Source organism: Ambystoma mexicanum, chromosome 1q (assembly GCF_040938575.1).
Source record: "Ambystoma mexicanum isolate Mex_15411 chromosome 1q, UKY_AmexF1_1, whole genome shotgun sequence".
Lineage (NCBI taxonomy): Eukaryota > Metazoa > Chordata > Amphibia > Caudata > Ambystomatidae > Ambystoma > Ambystoma mexicanum.
In genome coordinates this window covers 1,366,754,428-1,366,773,590 of record NC_090922.1, presented here as the reverse complement: position 1 = coordinate 1,366,773,590, position 19,163 = coordinate 1,366,754,428, and the positions used below count along the sequence as shown (strand labels likewise).

Below are 19,163 nucleotides of genomic sequence, written 5' to 3'. Positions count from 1 at the left end.
GAATAACACAGTAATACCACTCTGTTACTTTTTAGAATAGTGGAACACAATTCAAAAGTGTATACTTGTCAGAACGGCACTAATCAATTCACAGATAGTAAGAACTGTGTATATATAACCTCATGATTGACAGCAACAAACAGGGATTGTGCATAATATGGCCAGGCTTAACTAAATGTTGTAACTAATGTTCTATCAGTTGCAACGTGCCACTCAGCAAGAACTCACATAGTAATATCAACTGGGCAATATACTTTGCAGAATAGTGACACACTTATTCTACGAACAGTAAAAACCTATAACTTATTTTGGGATAACACAGTTATACTCTAGGTAGGTAAACCCTTTTGTGTAATATTCAATCGCAGTTGCTTTTCAGTGAACAGACTAAGGAAAGCAATAACCTATTAACTTATTTTTGGAAGGCACACAGCTAACACAAGGTAAGTCAATCCTATTTACATTTGTAAGGAGCTACCAGCAACCTAAAAGTTAAGTATGACCTAGGCAGACTTATTCTGGACAGGCTAATAGCAAGTCAGGGGAAGCAAGACCCAATTGGAGACACTCGTACAATTATCTTAACAGGATTAATAAAGTGAAACCAACAGTATTACTTTTGGGAAGAGGGGAACACAATCCACAGGTGAGTAAGTTAACCTATCTACTTTCTGTTAGAATGGCGAGATAGTTTCTAGAGAAAGTAAGACTTTGAGTATACTTATTTAAGACGGCACACAGCTTATTCAAGGGAAGTAAATCCTATGTATACTTTTAAGAATGGCACATGTATCTAAGGTAACTAACAACATTTTGGAACCATACACTCTTGGAACCATACACTCTCACAGCTACAGTTACCAAGTAAGTCACTTTTCAACACTTGGTTTTCTTTTCAAGGCAGACCCCTTAAAGTATCCAGCCCTTCCCAATTCTAGTATATGTGTTTTCTGACAGGCAGAAGACGGACCCTGGCAGTCTAGAAGCCAGCTGTAGGCAGGGTGAGATAGGGCTCAGTTGCAGGAAAAGTTCAGAGTTCCAACGGAAGACTGTTTAAACAAGTAAGTGTTTTACTTTAGAGTTCGTTGAGGGTCCAGGGACTTCAGAGAAGACACCCTAGGAGGATTCCAGCAGTGGGCCTGGGTAAACTGGATGGAAGACCTTCCAATCACAGAAAACACCCAAAAACTACACAGGAATCCTGAGAGACTTAATGTAAGTAAATATCCAAGCCTGCACAGTACCTCAGCAGAGAAGAACATTTAGCAGCAGGAGGGACTTCAGGATCTGCAGCCATAAACCCAGGCACTTAATTCCTTGTCAGGAACACAGGACCCTGGATGGGCATTTTCTGCAGAGAATGCCACAGACGTCTTCACGCAAAAGTTTCTTTGTGGCTGGATGCAGCTATGTGGATTTGTCGCCTTTTCAGGAGCACAGCAGAAGATAGAATATCGCTGGTCAGATTCGTTTACAAGGTGCAGCACTTGAGTGAGGGGAATGTTCGTACTCGATTCACGTCTCTGGAGGTCCAGCAGGATGCCCACAAGTTTCAGCAAGATTCGGAAGATCGTGCAACGCACACTGGCTCGAGGTCCCAGGGTATTGCAGCCCTGCAAGGTTGCAGCATGGCATAGGATGTCTCAAAATGCAGGTCTAGTGGGTCTCACCAGGCTCTGGGTCGTCATTTTAAGAGTGCCCAGGTCGATTGGAAGGAAGGGTAACAGCAGGCTCCGGTTACACAGCAGGTTCTCCGGTCGCTGGAATACACAGCAGGTTCTCCGGTCGCTGGAAATTGTCTCGGCCGCATTTTCTTCACCATCCTCTTTGGTTTTGGTTCCAGTGGTCGACTACCTCTTCAGCTTCCAGGATCAGACTTATATGCAGTAACCCAGCCAATCAAACAGCCTTGCAACATTCAAACATGGGGGCGTTGGCAATTCTTTCAGGTCAGCCAGCCTCCCAGTTTGAACAGGATTCTCAAACTCAGGCTGGATGACAAAGGAATGCAGAATTGTGGACTCCTCCCTTGCTTCCTGCCTTCACAGACACTCTGGTACCTGGGCGGGGAGTCCACATGAATCCCTCTGAAGATAAAAATCCCAGAAAGGAATTTCCCACCCTGGAGGTCAGGGGAAGGAACAAGAAAGGACAAGAACACTAAAATAGCAAAAAAAGAAGTCAGGGGCCCTTTTGGTGCCTTTACCGGGACTGTGCAAATAGCCTGCAGTAAAGGTGCACCAATTTAATAAAAAGGTTCACTGCCACCAGCCATTAAAGGTAGGTTTGTCCTTGTAACATAAATGTTACATTTAAAATGAAAAAGGGGATACCAAGTATCTCCCCAGCACTCCACATTGGGTGGGGGGTGTTGGTCTTGACTAATAAAATGTAAACCAGATCCAAAGATCCTTTCTACCCTTGGGAACTGTAGTTCTCACAAAGTTAGTCAGAGAAAGTTAAAAGGGGAGCCGCTTGGGCAACCCAGCAACAATAGGCACTTATTGCCAAAAAGTTGTGAAAGTGGATAGCTTTTAAAAGACACTACGGAGAGTCTTACAAATGACACCCATAAAAAGAGTAAACGATTCTGTGAGTGTGGAGAAAGATTCCTACTCACAGAGGTATAAGGAAAAATAATTCACCTGTAAAGGCAAAAGGTTCTGGGGTTGACAGAGGTCAGGAACAGTTATCATTGCTATGAAAATTTTACCTAGCACTTAGTAAAAACACACAACTGAAACAGTACAAAACAACACTATTATAAGGCTATACAACCTGAGAATTTGGCACGTAGACAGAGCAGCCAGGCTTATCTTAAGAGGGAGAGAGGGATCTAGGAAAGTAAAAAGATCTTGTAGCATACCAAGGGTTCAATAGAAACACAACCAGAAGTATTATAAAAATAAAAGGTGTATTATAAATACAGTTAGGCCAAGTTAAGTCTGGGTGTAAGTATTTTGTCATAAAGTCATAAACACATAATAAAAACACAACACAATGCTTTACCCACGGACTGAGCACCACACATCGTGGGTGATAATAAGCAGCGCTCAGATGATGCCTGAGGGTAAGTAGCACTAGATAAATGTGAACTATTATGATTATTAAAGTACACAGACCAACGCATAGACCCTGGTTGGAAAATTAACTATTTCTAGGGAAGTCAGACCTTATCAAAACAAATTTAGTATGGCGCACACCTATTCATGGGTAGTAAAAACATTAGTTACTTTTAGATGACTTTACAGTAAGTCAAGGGTAGTAGACCCTGTCAGTCATGAAGTGACACTCAGTTAAGGAATCACTCAGTAAACCAACCCCCGTTACCAGGATACTTTTCTGAATAGTGGAACATCAATTCATGGAATAGTGTAAACATATAACTACATTCAGGATAACATACAGTTATAACAGGTGAGTAAGACCTTCTGGTGCAATATACAATTACAGTTGCTTTTCATATCAGTAGTACACAGACTAAGTTAAGCAATCACCGTCTCCCCTAATGTAGGATTGCACCTGGGACACCAAGGTGAGCTACACCTACAGGACACTTTTTAAGAATGGCACTCAGCTATTCTAGGCAGGTAAAACCTAATGTTGTAATATACTATTACAGTTGTTATTCAGATCAGTGGAACACAGACTAAGCTAAGCAATAACTCTCCAACTTAGTTTAGGCTGGCACAAGGTAGGTAAAAGCTACAATACACTTATTAAGAATTGCACACAGCTATTCAAGGTAAGTAAAACCCAAGGCAGACTTATTCTAGACATGCTATTCAGCAGGTCAGGGGAAGCAAGACCCAGATGGTAAGCGTATACACTAATATTCCGAAAGAAATAGTTAAATAGTTAAGTGAAGCCAACAGCATTACTTTGGGGAAAGAGGCACAACCAATTCACAGGTGAGTAAAATAACCTTACGTATACTTTTCAGAATGATCTGATGGAGTGAGCTGAATCCATTGCTGCAGACCCGTTCTCCCTAGCGCTGCTGCAGAAGCCCGCCAGGGTCCAACCCTTTCGTCACCACGACCAAGTGTTAGGTAAGAATTAGTGCAGTCCAACTGGTGTGGGACTACACAAGGCCCATCTCTTGGTATTAGTGTAGATATTAATATAGACCTGTACTACACAAGTTGGTACTGTGACTGAGCCGCTAGGCTTAGCTTAAGAGGGTGAATGTGTGCTGTAGGGCTGTACAATGAAATCAGTATCCAATTAAACAATTACACACTATTTATTTATACATAAGAATATTTAAAACATTCTTTAAAAAGAAGTAATTAGTTGCAACATTAATCTCAAGTTGAGATTCAATTAAAAAAATGAACAAAAAAGCAGGTGAGTAATTCATTCATATGTTACACCTGTTCCAGCACCCAGAGGTGACGTCATTTGAGGTCAGTATAGCATTTATATAGTATCACCTTTGCAATATAGGGGAAGGAAAAGTTAGGGTTAGATCAGAACAGACTGATAGGATAGAAGAACAGTTTGAGTCTCCCGAAGGGATGCACGAAGTCTATTATCCTAGCATTAAAGTGTTCAACATTTATGAGGGAACACGCACTGCCAAAGCCAATAGGTTCAGAAGGAGGCCGTTAGGGAGCCAGGAAAGCCAAGGTCAATGGACAAAGTCAAAGTTCTGATGCTCTTCTTAGAACTACGTTCTTAAATAGTCATTGTCCAAAAGCAAAATCACAGCAACTCAAGAGGAGTCACCTTTGGAAAGTACAAGCTCACGGGCCAATGCAGGTAAGTTGAGGTCAACTTGGTGTAGGGTTAAATCACACTCCCAAAAGATAGGAATCGCCCCAAATGGCAAAAGGATAAAGTACCTCAAACCCCACAGTACCTTTGAAATGAAGAAGTTGTTCCATCTGGTTGCCTTCATGATGCAATGCAGTAGAGCTTGTTCCTGGTCCTTGGGTGTGGTGACGAAAGGGAGGACGTCCATCGGGCTCCTGCAGCAGCACTTCAGAGAGGTACTCGGCAGCAATGGATTTCCGTCGATTCAGTGGCTCTTTGTGGTTTTGTCGCCTTTTCCTCAGTGCCAAAGAAGAACAAAAAGCTCTGGTTAGGATCTCCTTGATCCCACGGTCCTCAACTCTGGACGCTGATTTATTGCTTCTGTAGGGTCCTCTGGATGCCCATGAAAATCTGGCCAGATTCAGACTTGGAAGACAATACACTCACAAGTGGTTCGAGGTACCCCAGGTATTGGGCTTCTGCAGCCTTGGAAAGTCACAGCAAGGCGAGGGTTGAGCCAAAATAGAGTTGGTTGCGAGGCTAGTTGGTCCGACCAGCCTAAGGGAGGAAGTCGTCCTTTACGGGTCTTCCCTCTCGGTTAGAAAACTGGGTCAGCAAAGTTACAGGTCTTCACCGGGCACTTCGCGGTCAAGGAGAGTGCTGCTGGTGTCTTCTCTCGTCTTCTGATTTTTATTTTGTGCATTTCTTAAGCGCACCAGGCAGAATCAACTACATTCGGGCGCAGATGTTCGCTATAGTTTGCACTTTAACTGAGGAAGCTGCTGTGGCCGGTATCACTTCTGCGTCGGATGTTGTCCTCCAGTGGTCGACTCCGCTTTTATTCCCAAAACCCTCGCTTTACATGCAAGTTCCCATTCATTCACCGCCCTAGGCTGTCAATCCTCCAGGACAGCCAGCCGGCCAATTGTAACTGCTTTCACTCAGGCACACCTAGAGACGAAGGACAGGGACGTTTTCGGGACCCTGCCTCACTTCCTGCCTTTCCAGACACGCTGGAGCCTAAGCGGGTTTCAGGGTTGAAGTCCGCGGAAAGAAAACACACAAAGGACTCAAACCTAATGCAAACAACAGAGCCCAGAAAAGACAAAACAAGAAATGTCGAAAAAAGAAGACGTTCCAGTCTAAGAAAATAGTCACCCTTTGGTGCAGCACTAGAGCAGAGGTAACATGCTGCAGATACATATCACTAGGTAGTTAAAAAAGAAACCATGGCCACCTGCCATTCAGGTAAGTTACTTTAAGAAAATGTTACAGGAGGAATGGGATAAAGGGATTAGTATAAAACCCCCCGGCATTCCACATACAGTAGTGTGTGCTGGAATCATAAATTAAAGGTAAGTAGGAAAGCGGTCATCTTACTATTCTTGGGAACAGTAGTTCACCCAAAAAAATGTAGTTAAAAATTAGTGGCACTGCACAGAAGGTGCTGTGTGTAACTATGCAAAAGCAGATCCTTATCGAGTTTACCAGACTCCACAAAACAGTAAGGAACATAGAAAATCATAGCCCTGAGTCCAGCAAAAGAGCTGAGGGTCTCTAATGTTAAAGGGAATTGGCACAGATATGAACATACTCTCTAACACTAAGGAGTAGAAATCCCGGTCTGCAACGTTGCACCTAGAAGGAAGCCAGCTACTAATTCTTATTCACTTTCAATGTACTGGGGCTTGCGTTGTAATAACCTTGTGTCATTTTCGGTGCTTCCTGTCTTGGGAAGTGCTGTTTTCTCCAATTGAGAGTGGACCTCAATTCTTCTGCGCAGGCTCCCCCTAACTTTTTCTATGAAGATCTTCATCAGAACTGGAACAGGTCCATTTGACTTTGGCTGTCCTGGTTTCCCCAAAGGTCCATCTTCTTGTTCCCATTGACTTCAGTAATGCTGGTTCCTCCATAGTTATTCATTGTGAACACTTTTATTTTATTAGGAAACAGAATGCCTATATCCCTCCGGGTGGGTGTACTTACAGTTGCTAGGTGTGTTCTGCTTAACTTTGAAATGTTCCCTCCCATCTCAATTTCGCAAAGGTGAAATGTATAGGTGCTGATACTGACATTGACTTCACTCTGTGTGCTGGATATGTTAAGCATAGAAAAGATCATTCACCTGCATTATTGTTTCTTATATAAAATTGATTCCATTTCACATTGAATGTCATATTAGTTGCTACATTTTAGATATCTGCAAGTTTGGCCCCAAGTCACTATGTTGATAGTGTGTGATAACCCAGGCCATAACTGCGCTTGACAGAGACATGATCTTTGAAAGCTGAAACTTGAAAAACAGCAGAGCACTGATAGCGTTATAGCGTCTGTCTCTGCGCTGCAGAATTCCTCCTAGGTTGATGCGCTTGATCTCCACCATACTTCCTTGGGGCAGTTAGACGATGAGAGGGCCTATCGTAAAATAAAAGAGTAAGTGATTACTTGGATATCTCTCTGCACTGATTTCATTTAGCTGCTCTACAGCTCACATAACTCCCTCCTAAAATAAGCCTGGCTGCTCAGCCACTCTACCGACTTGCGTAGTACAGACCTATATTAAGAGCTGGGTCCCCAATACCAAGAGATTAGTCTTATGAAGTCCTACAGCAGAAAAAAGTACCTAACACTCAGCACAGAAAAAGAGTTTTCAGCAGGGGAGACTTCAGGATCTTCAGCCAAAAACCTGGTCGATTAATTCCTTATCATGAAGACAGGACACTGGAAGGGATTTTGCAGTAGGGATGAACAGGGAAGGCTCCAGGTAAGAGTTTCTTCGCTGCTGGATGCGGCTCTGTGGTTTTGGCACACTTTTCAGGAGCCAGGAGAAGACTGAATATCGCTGGTCGGATTCAAGTCTGTAATCTGGCCCGCTGAACACTCTGGTGAGGGGATTTCAAGGACTCAAATTGTGTCTCTTGAGGTCCAGCAGGATGCCACCAAAGTTTCAGCTCGATTCGGAATTCGGAAGGCTGTGCACTGCACAACGGCTCTAGGTCCCATGGTATTGGTGTATTGCAGCCCAGCAAGGCTGCAGCACATCGTAGAATGGCTCGAAATGCAGGTCTTCTTGAGTCTAGTGGATTGCACCACTCTGAGGCAGGGTCGACGTTTACAGAGTCCCCAGGTCGCTTGGAAGGAAGGGTAGCAGCAGGCTCTAGTTACACAGCATGCTCTCCGGTCACTGGCAATCATCTCAGCCACGATTTCTTAATCTTCCTCTTCGGATTCAGGTCCAGTGGTCGACGTGTCAGCAGCTTCCAGGTTCGGAGTATATAACAGGAACTACAGTTCTGCAATCTCTCCCTGTATTTTATATAAAGGAGCGGTCTGGCTGTCCAATCAGGACAGCCAGCCCGCCATGGAGGCTGGGCTCCTTTCAGGCAAGGTGAAAGACAAAGGGCTGCAGACTTTTGGACTCCTCCCTCACCTTCCTGTCTTCTCGGACAATCTGAAGCCTTGGCATGGAATACAAAGGATTCCTGTCGAAGACAAAACTCCCACTGAGGTTGTTCCCACCTAGGACGGCAGGGGAAGACCTCAAACTACAAGCAAGCAAGAATTGGTGAAAAAAGAAGGAACCCACCATTTCTGGAAAATCGTGGCCCTTCTGTGAATTACCGAGGCTGAATTGTAAAAATGACTAATAGTCATGAAGGTAAAAACACTGCCACCGGCCATTCAGGCAAACTTGCAATTGAAACAGAAATGTTACAGGTAAGTAAGAAGGGGGATACATTGTATCCCCTTAGCACTCCACATAAGGTGGGGTCTACTGGCTCACTATATAAAATGTAAAGGGGGACTGCAGTTCTCACATGTTTAGCCAGAGAAAAGTTAAAAGGGGGACCCCGAAGGGCAACCCAACAAAAATAGGCTATATATGCCAAAACGTTGTCACCACTATGGAGAGTCTTAAAAATTACACCCATAAAAACAGTAAAAGAATCTGAGTGTGTAAAAAAGTTACCACTCACTGAGGTATAGGGAAAAATATTCCACCACAAGTGAGGGATATTTGGCACTAAAGCTAAAATGTTACTCAAAGAAATATCATGCTACACATTTTGCCTTTATGGGACAACACACATCAGGAATCGCAACACTGTCAGCAGACCTGCAGATATCCCTGACATGGTACGTTACTGACACAGTTTGCAGCAGCATACTACGTCAATGTTCGCTGATCAGGACAACAATGGACTTGTGCCCAGAGAGACTACATCCTGCAAACCATTTCACACTCCTTACCATCACTGGAATCAGAGGTTGTTGCAGTGGGACTGCTGGAATGGCGCCAGAAGACATGCTGTGTGGGGACATCACCTTTTGTTCTGTACCTCCGGTAAGTGTTGACCCTGTCTGGGAAAGAGAAGGAAGGAAGAGGTGACATCTTATACAGAGATATCCAACAAGCATGATGGCTAAGTTGAAACAATGTCTAAGGTGTTAGATGGCATTCATGCAGGATATGCATTCCTGTGTCAGTTAATAGGCATTACAAACGTCACAGTAACATGCAGAGCGCTAACTAGTCAAGTAGAGTGACTTGGGTTATGTCAGTACAAAAATATACCAGTTACATATTTATGTAGTGATAAGATTGATCAGGACATATCGAATAGATCGATGAGAGTCCGGGCTGTCCATGGTTTAGTGCAGCCCATCCCTCATATATACATATTCTTACTAACACCAGAATGTGCTTGGCGCATGCCCCTCAATGACATGTCACAAATAACATATCCTATGAGAGTCATTATCTTGCACACAACATACTAACATGATGCACTCAAGACAACCATCCTACCTTTTAAGGTATTGTCACCATCTTCCTGCAAGTACATTTCTTGAGATATCTGGTCAGTTGTAGACCCTTAATGAGAGAAGAACATGAATGCATCAACAGAACTGCATTGTCCTAGCTCATATAGGCCATGTGTCAATACCATTGATCAATCACACCACTGCTTATCACGCTCTGAGATATATCATTATATACTTCTTCTGCACTGAGGATTTTCTTTCCATCATTTGACACCTACACTATGAGCACCTGACTAATGCGGGCACTGGAGATATGGTAACCCACACATTATAAGCCTGAATACATTGCTTTGTGCATTACTCATTTTCCTATCACTGTATCACAATGCAACACAGCAATGGTTTTCAGCCACATAGCTTGTCACAAACGAGAACATTACTGTATAGAATGTTTTGCATGTTGCTTGCGAGTCAATACCTATTTTAAACCTCTAGGACTGGTACTGATGCTATTGGGCCTTGTCCCGATATTAGGGATCTGTCCTTATGCTGTGTGGACTAATATGAGTGAACAATTCTGCCTGTTTACAGTGCACTTGCTGCATCAAAACACGATTCCGAGGTCTGTTCTAGATGTGAGGGCCTGTTATCTTCTCTGTCCCAGTGGACATCTGTTAGGACTGATTTTCTATACTCTGGCCTGGTGAACAGATATATAGAATGCCAACCTATATTGTGACAGGGACAACTCTGGGGAGCTGTAGGCAAGCCAGTTCAAGGTAGCAAGGCCAGTGGTCTGGGCTAAGTCTTAAGAGGTGGCAAGTTTGTAAGGGGTCCACAATGAGCACACACAGCAAAGCAGTCAAGGAACACACTTAGACAAGCGTGTATAAAAATACTTCTTTAATTATGGCAAAATAACACAGTGACATAACTACTAACTGGTAATATCACGCAATACAAAAAAAATAGATCCATATATACAATTACATGTGTAGAGCAAAATACATCTGTATCCCCTGAAAAGAAAGATACAGATTAGTATTAAAACTAAAAGTCCACAGAGAATCAACCCTAAATTCAGAAGTCCAACCTTAAGTTGCCTGGTGCCTTGCGCCCAAAAGTTTAGTAAAGGTTCCACACAGCTTGTGAAGCTAGAATAAATGAAGGTAGGGTCTCTGGGGTCCAGTGATCAGTTCCAAGTGTTAGGGGACAAGTTAATCTAACTACCAAACGTGTTCCCAACTTTCGGTGTGCTTGGGTGAGCAAGTAGTGACAGAGCCAAAGTGTTAGAAAAGTTTTTATAAAAGTGATCAAACTTTTAAAAAGGAGTTAGGGGGGTAGGTAAGCATCGCTATAGCTCTCCCCCTGTACTCCGATTCTTCGTGAGACTTGGCAGGTCGGTTGAAGAAGCTCCGAGGTCGCTTTTCCTGCTGTCAGGCTCAGCCCTTGATCTGCAGGGGTTGGAGGTACGAGCAAATCTCTGGTCGGTGTCTGATGCTGGTGGAAGTACTCTCAGTAGAAGGATGCAGCAACACTATGCAGGGCCCCTCTTAGGACAGGAATGGATGCAGGTAAAAAATGTCAGATGATGGCCACCCATCTTGGGTCTCCTTGATGCTAGGACCACACATTTCACAGAGGTAGGTCTTATAGGACAGGCTGAGGACCCCCAGCCCCAAGTACCAGACATCAAAATGGAATTGCGACCTCTGCAGCACAAGCTAAGCCAAGCCACAGGGCTGTCCTGGAGCACTTCCGAAGCACTTCTGACATTGAGAATGGTTGTTCCCTCCACTCCAAGGGGCGCAGCTCCTTCGCAGGACTGCTGGAGATCTCCCACAAGACAGGGCTCTACCAGGGTAGCAGCAGAAGTTGGTCGCCAAGACTTCTTCCGAAAGGTCCACGATCTCCTTGGAAGTCTTGCAGCTGGACAGGAGTCATGGCTCCTTGGTTTCTTCCAGGATCTCTCTAGAATGGGTGCAGGGGCAGCTTAGTAAACCCATTCAACTGAGACAGTACAAGACTCCACTCTTAGTAGAACGCTGTACCACCCGAGTATATGGCAGCATAGACCAAGCTGCCAGGCCCATCTAAGGAGGTAGAGAGGGCTGTAGGAAGGTAGTACAAAGAACCTGTATTATACCAAGGATTCAATAGAAACACTTGCAACCAGAAGTAGTATACAAAATAAAGGTTTATTATGAATACATGTAGGCCAAGTTAGTTCTTGGGGTAAGTACTGGTTATAGCGTCATAAACACATTATAAAAACACAACACAATGCTTGAAGGTACACAGACCAGAGCATAAACCTTCTTCAGAATACCCAACAGTAATTCAATGGAAGTCAGACCTTGTCAAACACGTTTAGCATAGGCCACACCTATTCATGGGGAGTAAAACCATCAGTTACTTTTAGATTACTTTACAGTAAAGTCAAGGGTAGTAGACCCCGCCAGTTATGCAGTGACGCTCAGCAAAGAAATCACATAGTAAACCAACCCCGTTACCAGGATACTTTTCTGAATAGTGGAACAAAGTCAAGGAACAGTATATAGATAGAACTACATTTATGATAACACACAATTATACTAGGTGAGTAAGACCTTTTGGTGTAATACAATTACAGTTGCTTTCCAGCTCAGTGGAAAAAAGACTAAGTTAAGCAAGATCTCTTTACACTAAGTTAGGATTGCACAAGGCAGTCCAAGGTCAGCTACACCTACAGAACACTTTTTAAGAATGGCACACAGCTATTCTAGGGCACGTAAAACCTAATGTTGTAATATACTATTACAGTTGCTTTTCAGGTCAGTGGGACAGATTGAGGTAAGTAATGATATGATATGGCATATATAACACGCCTGTACACAAGTGTTTCTAGGCGCGACAAGGCAAGGGGCAGAACAAAGGGAGGGCAAAATAACGATCTTACTAGGCCTTGTGTCATTCATATCGCGCAACTGCGGGAAGAGGGATGGGGAGAAGTGCGTGGGGGGAGGTAGTGGGACGAGCAGTTAACTCATAAGTGCAGCCAGGGGGTGGCTCATAAGTGCAGAGAGAAGTGACTGCAGGGCTGCAGATACAAACCGTTATGTGCTGGGGAGACCGGAGGCAGTGCGAAGGGCATGCAGGAGCCTGGGCCCGAGTTTCAGAGGCTGACCAGGTGACCAGTGCATGGAGCAGTTAGGTGCATCAGCAGGGGAGCGGAAGAGAGAAAACGAAGTGAAAAGGAAGGTCTTGAGTTTCTTCCGGAATGGGAGGTGGTTCTGCTCAAGTTTGAGAGAGGCAGAGAGGCTGTTCAAGAGGTAGGCCCCAGCCAAGAGCCAAGGAGATAGTTCTGCCCTCAACTCTCTGATTAGGGAAGCGTCTGACCCTCAGAGAGTTGGAGGTGGATGATCAGAGAACAAGAGAAGATTGGAGGAAGAATGGTCCCAGTTCCCAGAATGCCTTGTGGATGATGCAGAGGGTCTTGAACTTGATCCTTGCAGCCACAGGGAGCCAGTGAAGAGATTTCAGAGCTGGAGAGATACAACCCCTGGGCTTCAGGCCAAGGACAGGTCATGCAGCCCTGTTCTTGTAAAGGTCAAAGAGTGGAGGCAGGAAGATTTAGAAAGACGCTGTTTCAATAGTCTACCCTAGAGAGGACCAGAGCTCTGGAGACACTGAGTTTTTGGGGGAAGTGAGCAAAGGAAGAACACCGCTGAAGAGGTGAAGCTGATAGTTTAACTTCTTAGAGACGTCAGAGATGTGAGGAGAAAAGGAGAGGGTCGAGTCAGATCTCAGTCTTACTGGCATTAAGGCGGAGATCATTGGCAGCACGCCATTTTGGAAAGACAGTCTGGTACGAGAGAAGAAGCAGAGGTGGCAGAGGGGAGCCTGAAAGAGACCCGAGTGTCATCTGCATAACATTGAAAATTGGAACAGAAAGTAGCGATGCAGTGGGCACGAGGTGCCAGGTAGTGGTTGAAGAGCCATGGAGAGAGGTTAGACCCCTATGGAACACCACAAGTAGAGAGAGAGATAGAAGAGAGGAAAGACCCCAGTTGGAACAGAAAGGGTCGGTCGGTGAGAAAGGAGGTCACCCAGGCCAGTGCCTGATCAGTAATACCAAGGTTGCCGCGGAGGCGATCGAGCAGGAAGGCATGGTTGACCGTGTCAAAAGCAGAGTATAGATCGAGGAGAATGAGGACAGAAGGGAGATTAGACTCAATTAAATTACAATGATAAAACCACACTGTGCCAGTGGCCAAATCATTTGTTTTAATGTTTGGTTTTCAAACAGTGAATTGCCTTCTAAAACCAGCCGACACGTGTTTTGAGCGTTGCGCTTTTTCAAGGCATATGTGTCAGAAAAGGCAGGTAAGTACCCAGAATTCTATATTGCTACACAATCGCACCCAATAATAATTCAGTGATCTGCCTTTCGGGGCGACAAATAGAATTCTGGGTACTTCACCGAGAATCTTGAAGTAAAGCGCAGGACATTGAGGCCATCGAAGTCCATTGCCGTCGACCATGGTTCGGGGGATTTAACTGCTGGAAACCAGTCGAGTCGTGTTGTGCTAGACGACCAGTGCCGCAATGCTCCTCCTTGCCTAAGAATATTGAACGAAGGGCTCCCTTGCCATCACCGTCGACTGCTTTGTCCCACCGGAGAAAGTCAAGGTCTTCGACGACCGAGGAAAGTCCGACGGTGGGTTTCCCGCCACTAGAAGCCGACAAAGACGTCCCGAGGACACTGATAATGTGAAGTTCCGAAGTCCAGCCCATGGTCGAGTTCCTATTGTTGAAGCTATCCCGACACCCGATGCCCGCTGCTAGATCTACATCCATCACGAGTCTTCTTGGTGGCACTGAACTCGAGGTTTGCATCGAGGTGGACCGTATGCCGCATCTTGACAGGACTTCCATAACCGATCGTCGATAAGCACAGCGAAGGTTGATTGTGAAGTCTCGACGCAATTGTTCACCATTCTTCGAGGAATCTCAGCGCAATGTGGCTCCTGCTTTAAAGGGAGTCAACTCTCGAGGGATCCGTCGATGAAAAGTTGAAGAAACTCTTCTAACCCAGGTACATTGGTGTAGTTGTAATTTTAACCAGGAAAAACATTAATGGACAGGGCTTGTTAACACTCTTTATTACAGGATGCCCAGGCAGAGAACTGCCTCTAGGTAGAGGACTTCAGCATTCTGCCATTGTTTAACCCAACTTGTCTTCCTTCCTATGATGTGTACGGGACACATTGCTGTATGATTTGTATACCCTTATAACTGTGAGTAGGTGTTGCATTTTAAAGGAATCAATAGCTAAGTGTGGTACCAAATAGATATTGTATAGATTTGCCAAATTAGAATTGCCAGAGTACAAAGTGTGTTATTAATTGATGTATATATCGTGAACCTTATTTTTATATAAAGAACTGTTAGCACATAACATAGTGGGTGGACATTCCTTTGTGAGGGCTTGGAGACTACACTGTACTTAAGAACCAGCCTGCATCACCTCCTGAGCACTTAAGCCTTGGTTGCTCGTCCATTGCTACCACAATAGAGAACCTTGGCTTGGGTGCACTGTGCTTCTACTCTGCCATATAGAGGGCAGGACCACAGATAACCGCCCCTCTATTGTTTACAGGGAGGACCTGCTGTGACGAAACTTTCATAGATCGGACTTGTCTAGAAACATTGTCATGGGTGAACAGAGGAAAGGAGGAGGAGAGTAGGCATCAGACAGGACAGGAGTGGTAGAGGAGAAGGAAAAAGAGGCAGAGGAAGAGAGCGTGGACAGCTTGCAAGAGAATGTCAGACGTGGGAGCATTGGAAATAGACAGCCAATTTCTCTCCAGAAGGATTTATGTTCCATGTAAAGAGGACGATGAAAACCTCAGGATAGCTACCTTCCATGTTTTTCTGAAGCAGCTGAAGCTATGTCTGGTCAGGGGTCTGAACACGCATCAGTAGAAGACTGTGCGTCTCAGACCTGCGGGGTAGAGTAGTGTGTTAATCGCACTCTCTAAGCCTTTCAAATCAGTATCGAATGCCACCGTAGCCAGGTGGGTGAGATGGGTCTTGCAGGAGGAAGGCATAGACACTGCTTGCTTTAGTGCACATTCTGCACGAGAGGACATTTTCTCGATTGCAAGACATTCTCAAAGCCGCAGACTGGTCATGTGAATCTACTTTCAAAACCTGGCGACCAGGTTGCCTCTTTGGTGATAAGAAAGCTATAAACGAGCATAATACAAGCCTCTGGTCTTGACATAGAATCCAGGCTTTCCATACGAACGTTCAGGAAAGTCTATTAAAGACACAGAGGCAAAGTATTATCCCACCCATTCAACTGCTCAGATCTACACAGACAGGGCGCAGTGAGGCAAGATGCAGGGCGACTGCAAGTGCGAGAAGCACAGCCAGGCAGCAGCACAGTGGTAGCAGCGATTGCCCACCCACAGTGAACTTGAACATGGTTGTGGTTCTTTTTATTTCTATCCAAACAAGTACGGACGCAAAACAGATGGACTTCTGAGTTCCCTCGGGGATGAAGATGCACAGTTGAAGGCGAAGGCCCGCGTGATCCAGAAGTGGTAGCTCGTTATAAGTTGGGTTCTTCGTTATGCCAACGTCGAGGCGGAACTACTCATTAAGAAGCTGCAATGAGTCCGCAAAAGAAAGAGGAAGTAATGAGGAGGACTTGTGAAGTGATGGCACAGGAGTGTCGCGATTGGTAAACTGTTACATTTGATACACTGGGAGCATAGAGTTTAAGTTCAAAGACTACACTGTCATAGAAAAGTGTAGCTTTTTCTTGAAATGGTGCTAAATGTTTGATTGTTAAAAATGCTGCTTGAGCTTTCAGTAAAGAAGAAAAAACATGATACTTTGCCTCTATCTTTAATAGAATCATGACAGTCCTGAATGTTAATATGGATAATCGGGATTATTTATGCTGCAAAACCTTCTGTGGATGTAAACATTCAATACTCCTGAAAATGTAGTTATTCAAAGTATTGACACAAACGTTCATTTCACATCGGCATAGTTTGCCTTCTATGCTTACAAACCGGCCAAATACTGCAGTGCCTAAAGTATGTGCCGACATGAAACAGCTATGACGGAATCAGTTCTGAAAAGAGCGAAACTCTGAGCCTCCCTACCCTAGGATTATCTTCATTTGATCGCAAAAACATTTTCAAAGAGACAGCATTCTGTACAGGGGCTCGGCCGATCAATAAACTCCACATTTGACATTTTCCAACTGTCAGAACGTTTAAATGAAGAGCTAAAGGGACATACAGCATGGTGCTGCACGTGCAGCTAGGTATATCAAAGTAAAATACCATAACATTCAAAGAGCCTGTTGTATTTTTCAGTGCTGCTAGGGAGATGTTAGGGAGATGCTAGCTGCTAGGGAGATGTTTCTTAGTAGCTGTGGTGAGGGGCTTTAAATGCACCTTCCCGGTTTAGGCACTGCGAGTTATTCCCACAAGCACACCAGGACCCTCCCCAAGCATGAGTCATGATACAGCCACCTATGCCTCATTTTTAGGGGGTGGGGTGGTGTGGTTAGTAGATAAAGTACACCGTTTTCATTTATACCCAATGAGAAAATGTTTAAATGTTTTTTTTAAAATATGCTCGTTCTATAAGAAACGTCCCTACATTAAAAAAAACGTAAAACAAAAGATGCAACAATGTACCAGGTAATTAAAGAACTCTTCCTGGAACCCTTTGTAGAGTTCAAGCCGTTCCTAAAAAAAGAAAATCAGCAACAGGTATGCAGACAGTTTTCTTATCTAGAGCGGTACAAGAGAGACCAAGAGTTAGGTTAGATTTTCATTTTTATGCTAAATCTCCCTCACCTGTGAGTCCCCAGCACGTTTTGCTGGACTTGTGGATTATTTTTCTATGTTCCTGAGCGAGTGGGAATCTTTTTCCCTACTCGCCATTTCTTTTATTCTTTTTATGGGTGTCCTTTTTATGACGCTCCATACTTTAGTTTTGGAATTAGACTTTCCTATAACTATTTGGGCATCTGCATTTTCCTATTGCAACATTCTGTGCAGTTTTGCTGGGGTGCCCCTTGGGCTCCCTTTTTATTTTCTTGGGTTTCCAAAAGGTAGAAGGATACTTTTTATCCTTTCTACAATCATCATAGCGAGATCCGCACCCACCTTATGTGGAGTGCAGATGAGATACATAGTAGCCCTTTTTTTCTCACTCCCCCGGTAACATTTCAGTTACAGTGGCAAGCTTACTATTATGGCTGGTGGCAGTAGAAATGTTCCACAGACGTTTGTGTGATTTTTACTCGCAGGCTGTCAAACCAGCCGCTTTAATGCACATTCATGTAGAATTGGTGGTTTCTTTCTTTTTTCGCCATCTTTAGTGTGCTTGTCCTTTCTTGGTCCTTCAGCAGTCGTGGGAGAGGAAGGTCCTGGTTTGATTTTCGTCCCTTCTTCCTTCGGATTGGATTCCCCTTCAGCTTCCAGATCCAGGCCATTTATCCAGGAAGCCAGCCAATCAGCACACATGCTCCATTCAGTGGAACACAGACTAGGGTAAGCAAGAACTTGTTACACTAATTTAGGATTGCACCAGGCAGACCAAGGCCAACTACACCTACAGAACACTTTTTTAAGAATGGTACACAGCTATTCTAGGCAGGAAAAACTTAATGTTCTAATATACTATTACAGTTGCTTTTCAGGTCAGTGGGACACAGACTAAGGTAAGCAATAACGTTCTAACTTATTTTAAAATGGCCCAAGGCAAGGAACCATCAGCAACTTAAAGTCAGGTAAACACCCAAGACTATTTTAGCACCTGTATAACTAAGACCAGGAAAAGCAAAACCAAATGTTACACTTTAAGAATGACTCAAATGTTATTCCAGGTAGGTAAAAGCAAAGGCAGGCTTAGTTTAGACAGGCTATACAGCAGGCCACAGGAATCAAGACCCAGTTGGTGAACATGCACGCTAATATTCTGGAAGAAATAGTTAGTGTAGCCAACAGGAATACATTTTGGAAGAGGCACAACCAATTCACAGGTGATTAAAATAACCTTACATATACCTTTCAGAATGACACATTCAAGTTATGTAAGAACATGGTTAACTGTTCACTCTTGAGTTACAGTTACCAACTCATTTAGAAGTAAGTCTTTTCTAGGCAACAGGCCCAATCCCTAGAAAGTCTTTCCCTTATTCTTGGAGCATCAGTGTTCTCAGTGGCAGAAGAGTGATCACTAGGTTTCTAGTACTTCCTAAGGAGACTGTTCAAACTGGTAAGTATAACACTTCGAGAGGTTGGAAGGGTCCAGGGACTTCTGAGAAGACACCCTAGGAGGATTCCAGCAGTGGGCCTGGGTGAACTGGATGAGAGGATTGCCAATCACAACACCCCAAAGCTACAAAGGAATCACAAAGACTTAAGGTAGATAAATACCCCAGCCAACACAGTACCTCAGCACGGAAGAAGCGTTGCAACTGGGGGAGACTTCTGGATCTTCAGCCAAAAACTTGGGAGATGGATTCCTTTGTCATGAAGCCAAAGACAGGACTTTTGCAGCAACTATCAATGGGGAAAGCTCCAGGCAAGAGTTCCTTTGCTGCTGGATGCGGCTGTGTGGTT

General features: G+C 44.2%; 1 protein-coding gene across 2 annotated transcripts in view; it reads right to left on the bottom strand.

The window, feature by feature from the left end:
* Window positions 1–19,163, bottom strand: part of BEND5 (BEN domain containing 5) — a 137,578-nt gene that overhangs the window by 63,613 nt on the left and 54,802 nt on the right. For both annotated transcript variants that reach the window (XM_069642229.1, XM_069642230.1), the window contains exons 4-5: window positions 9,569–9,634; window positions 9,010–9,120 (exon numbers count right to left, since the gene is read on the bottom strand). In XM_069642229.1, the coding sequence (XP_069498330.1) occupies window positions 9,010–9,120; window positions 9,569–9,634 (177 nt within the window). The remainder of the gene's footprint in view (window positions 1–9,009; window positions 9,121–9,568; window positions 9,635–19,163) is intronic.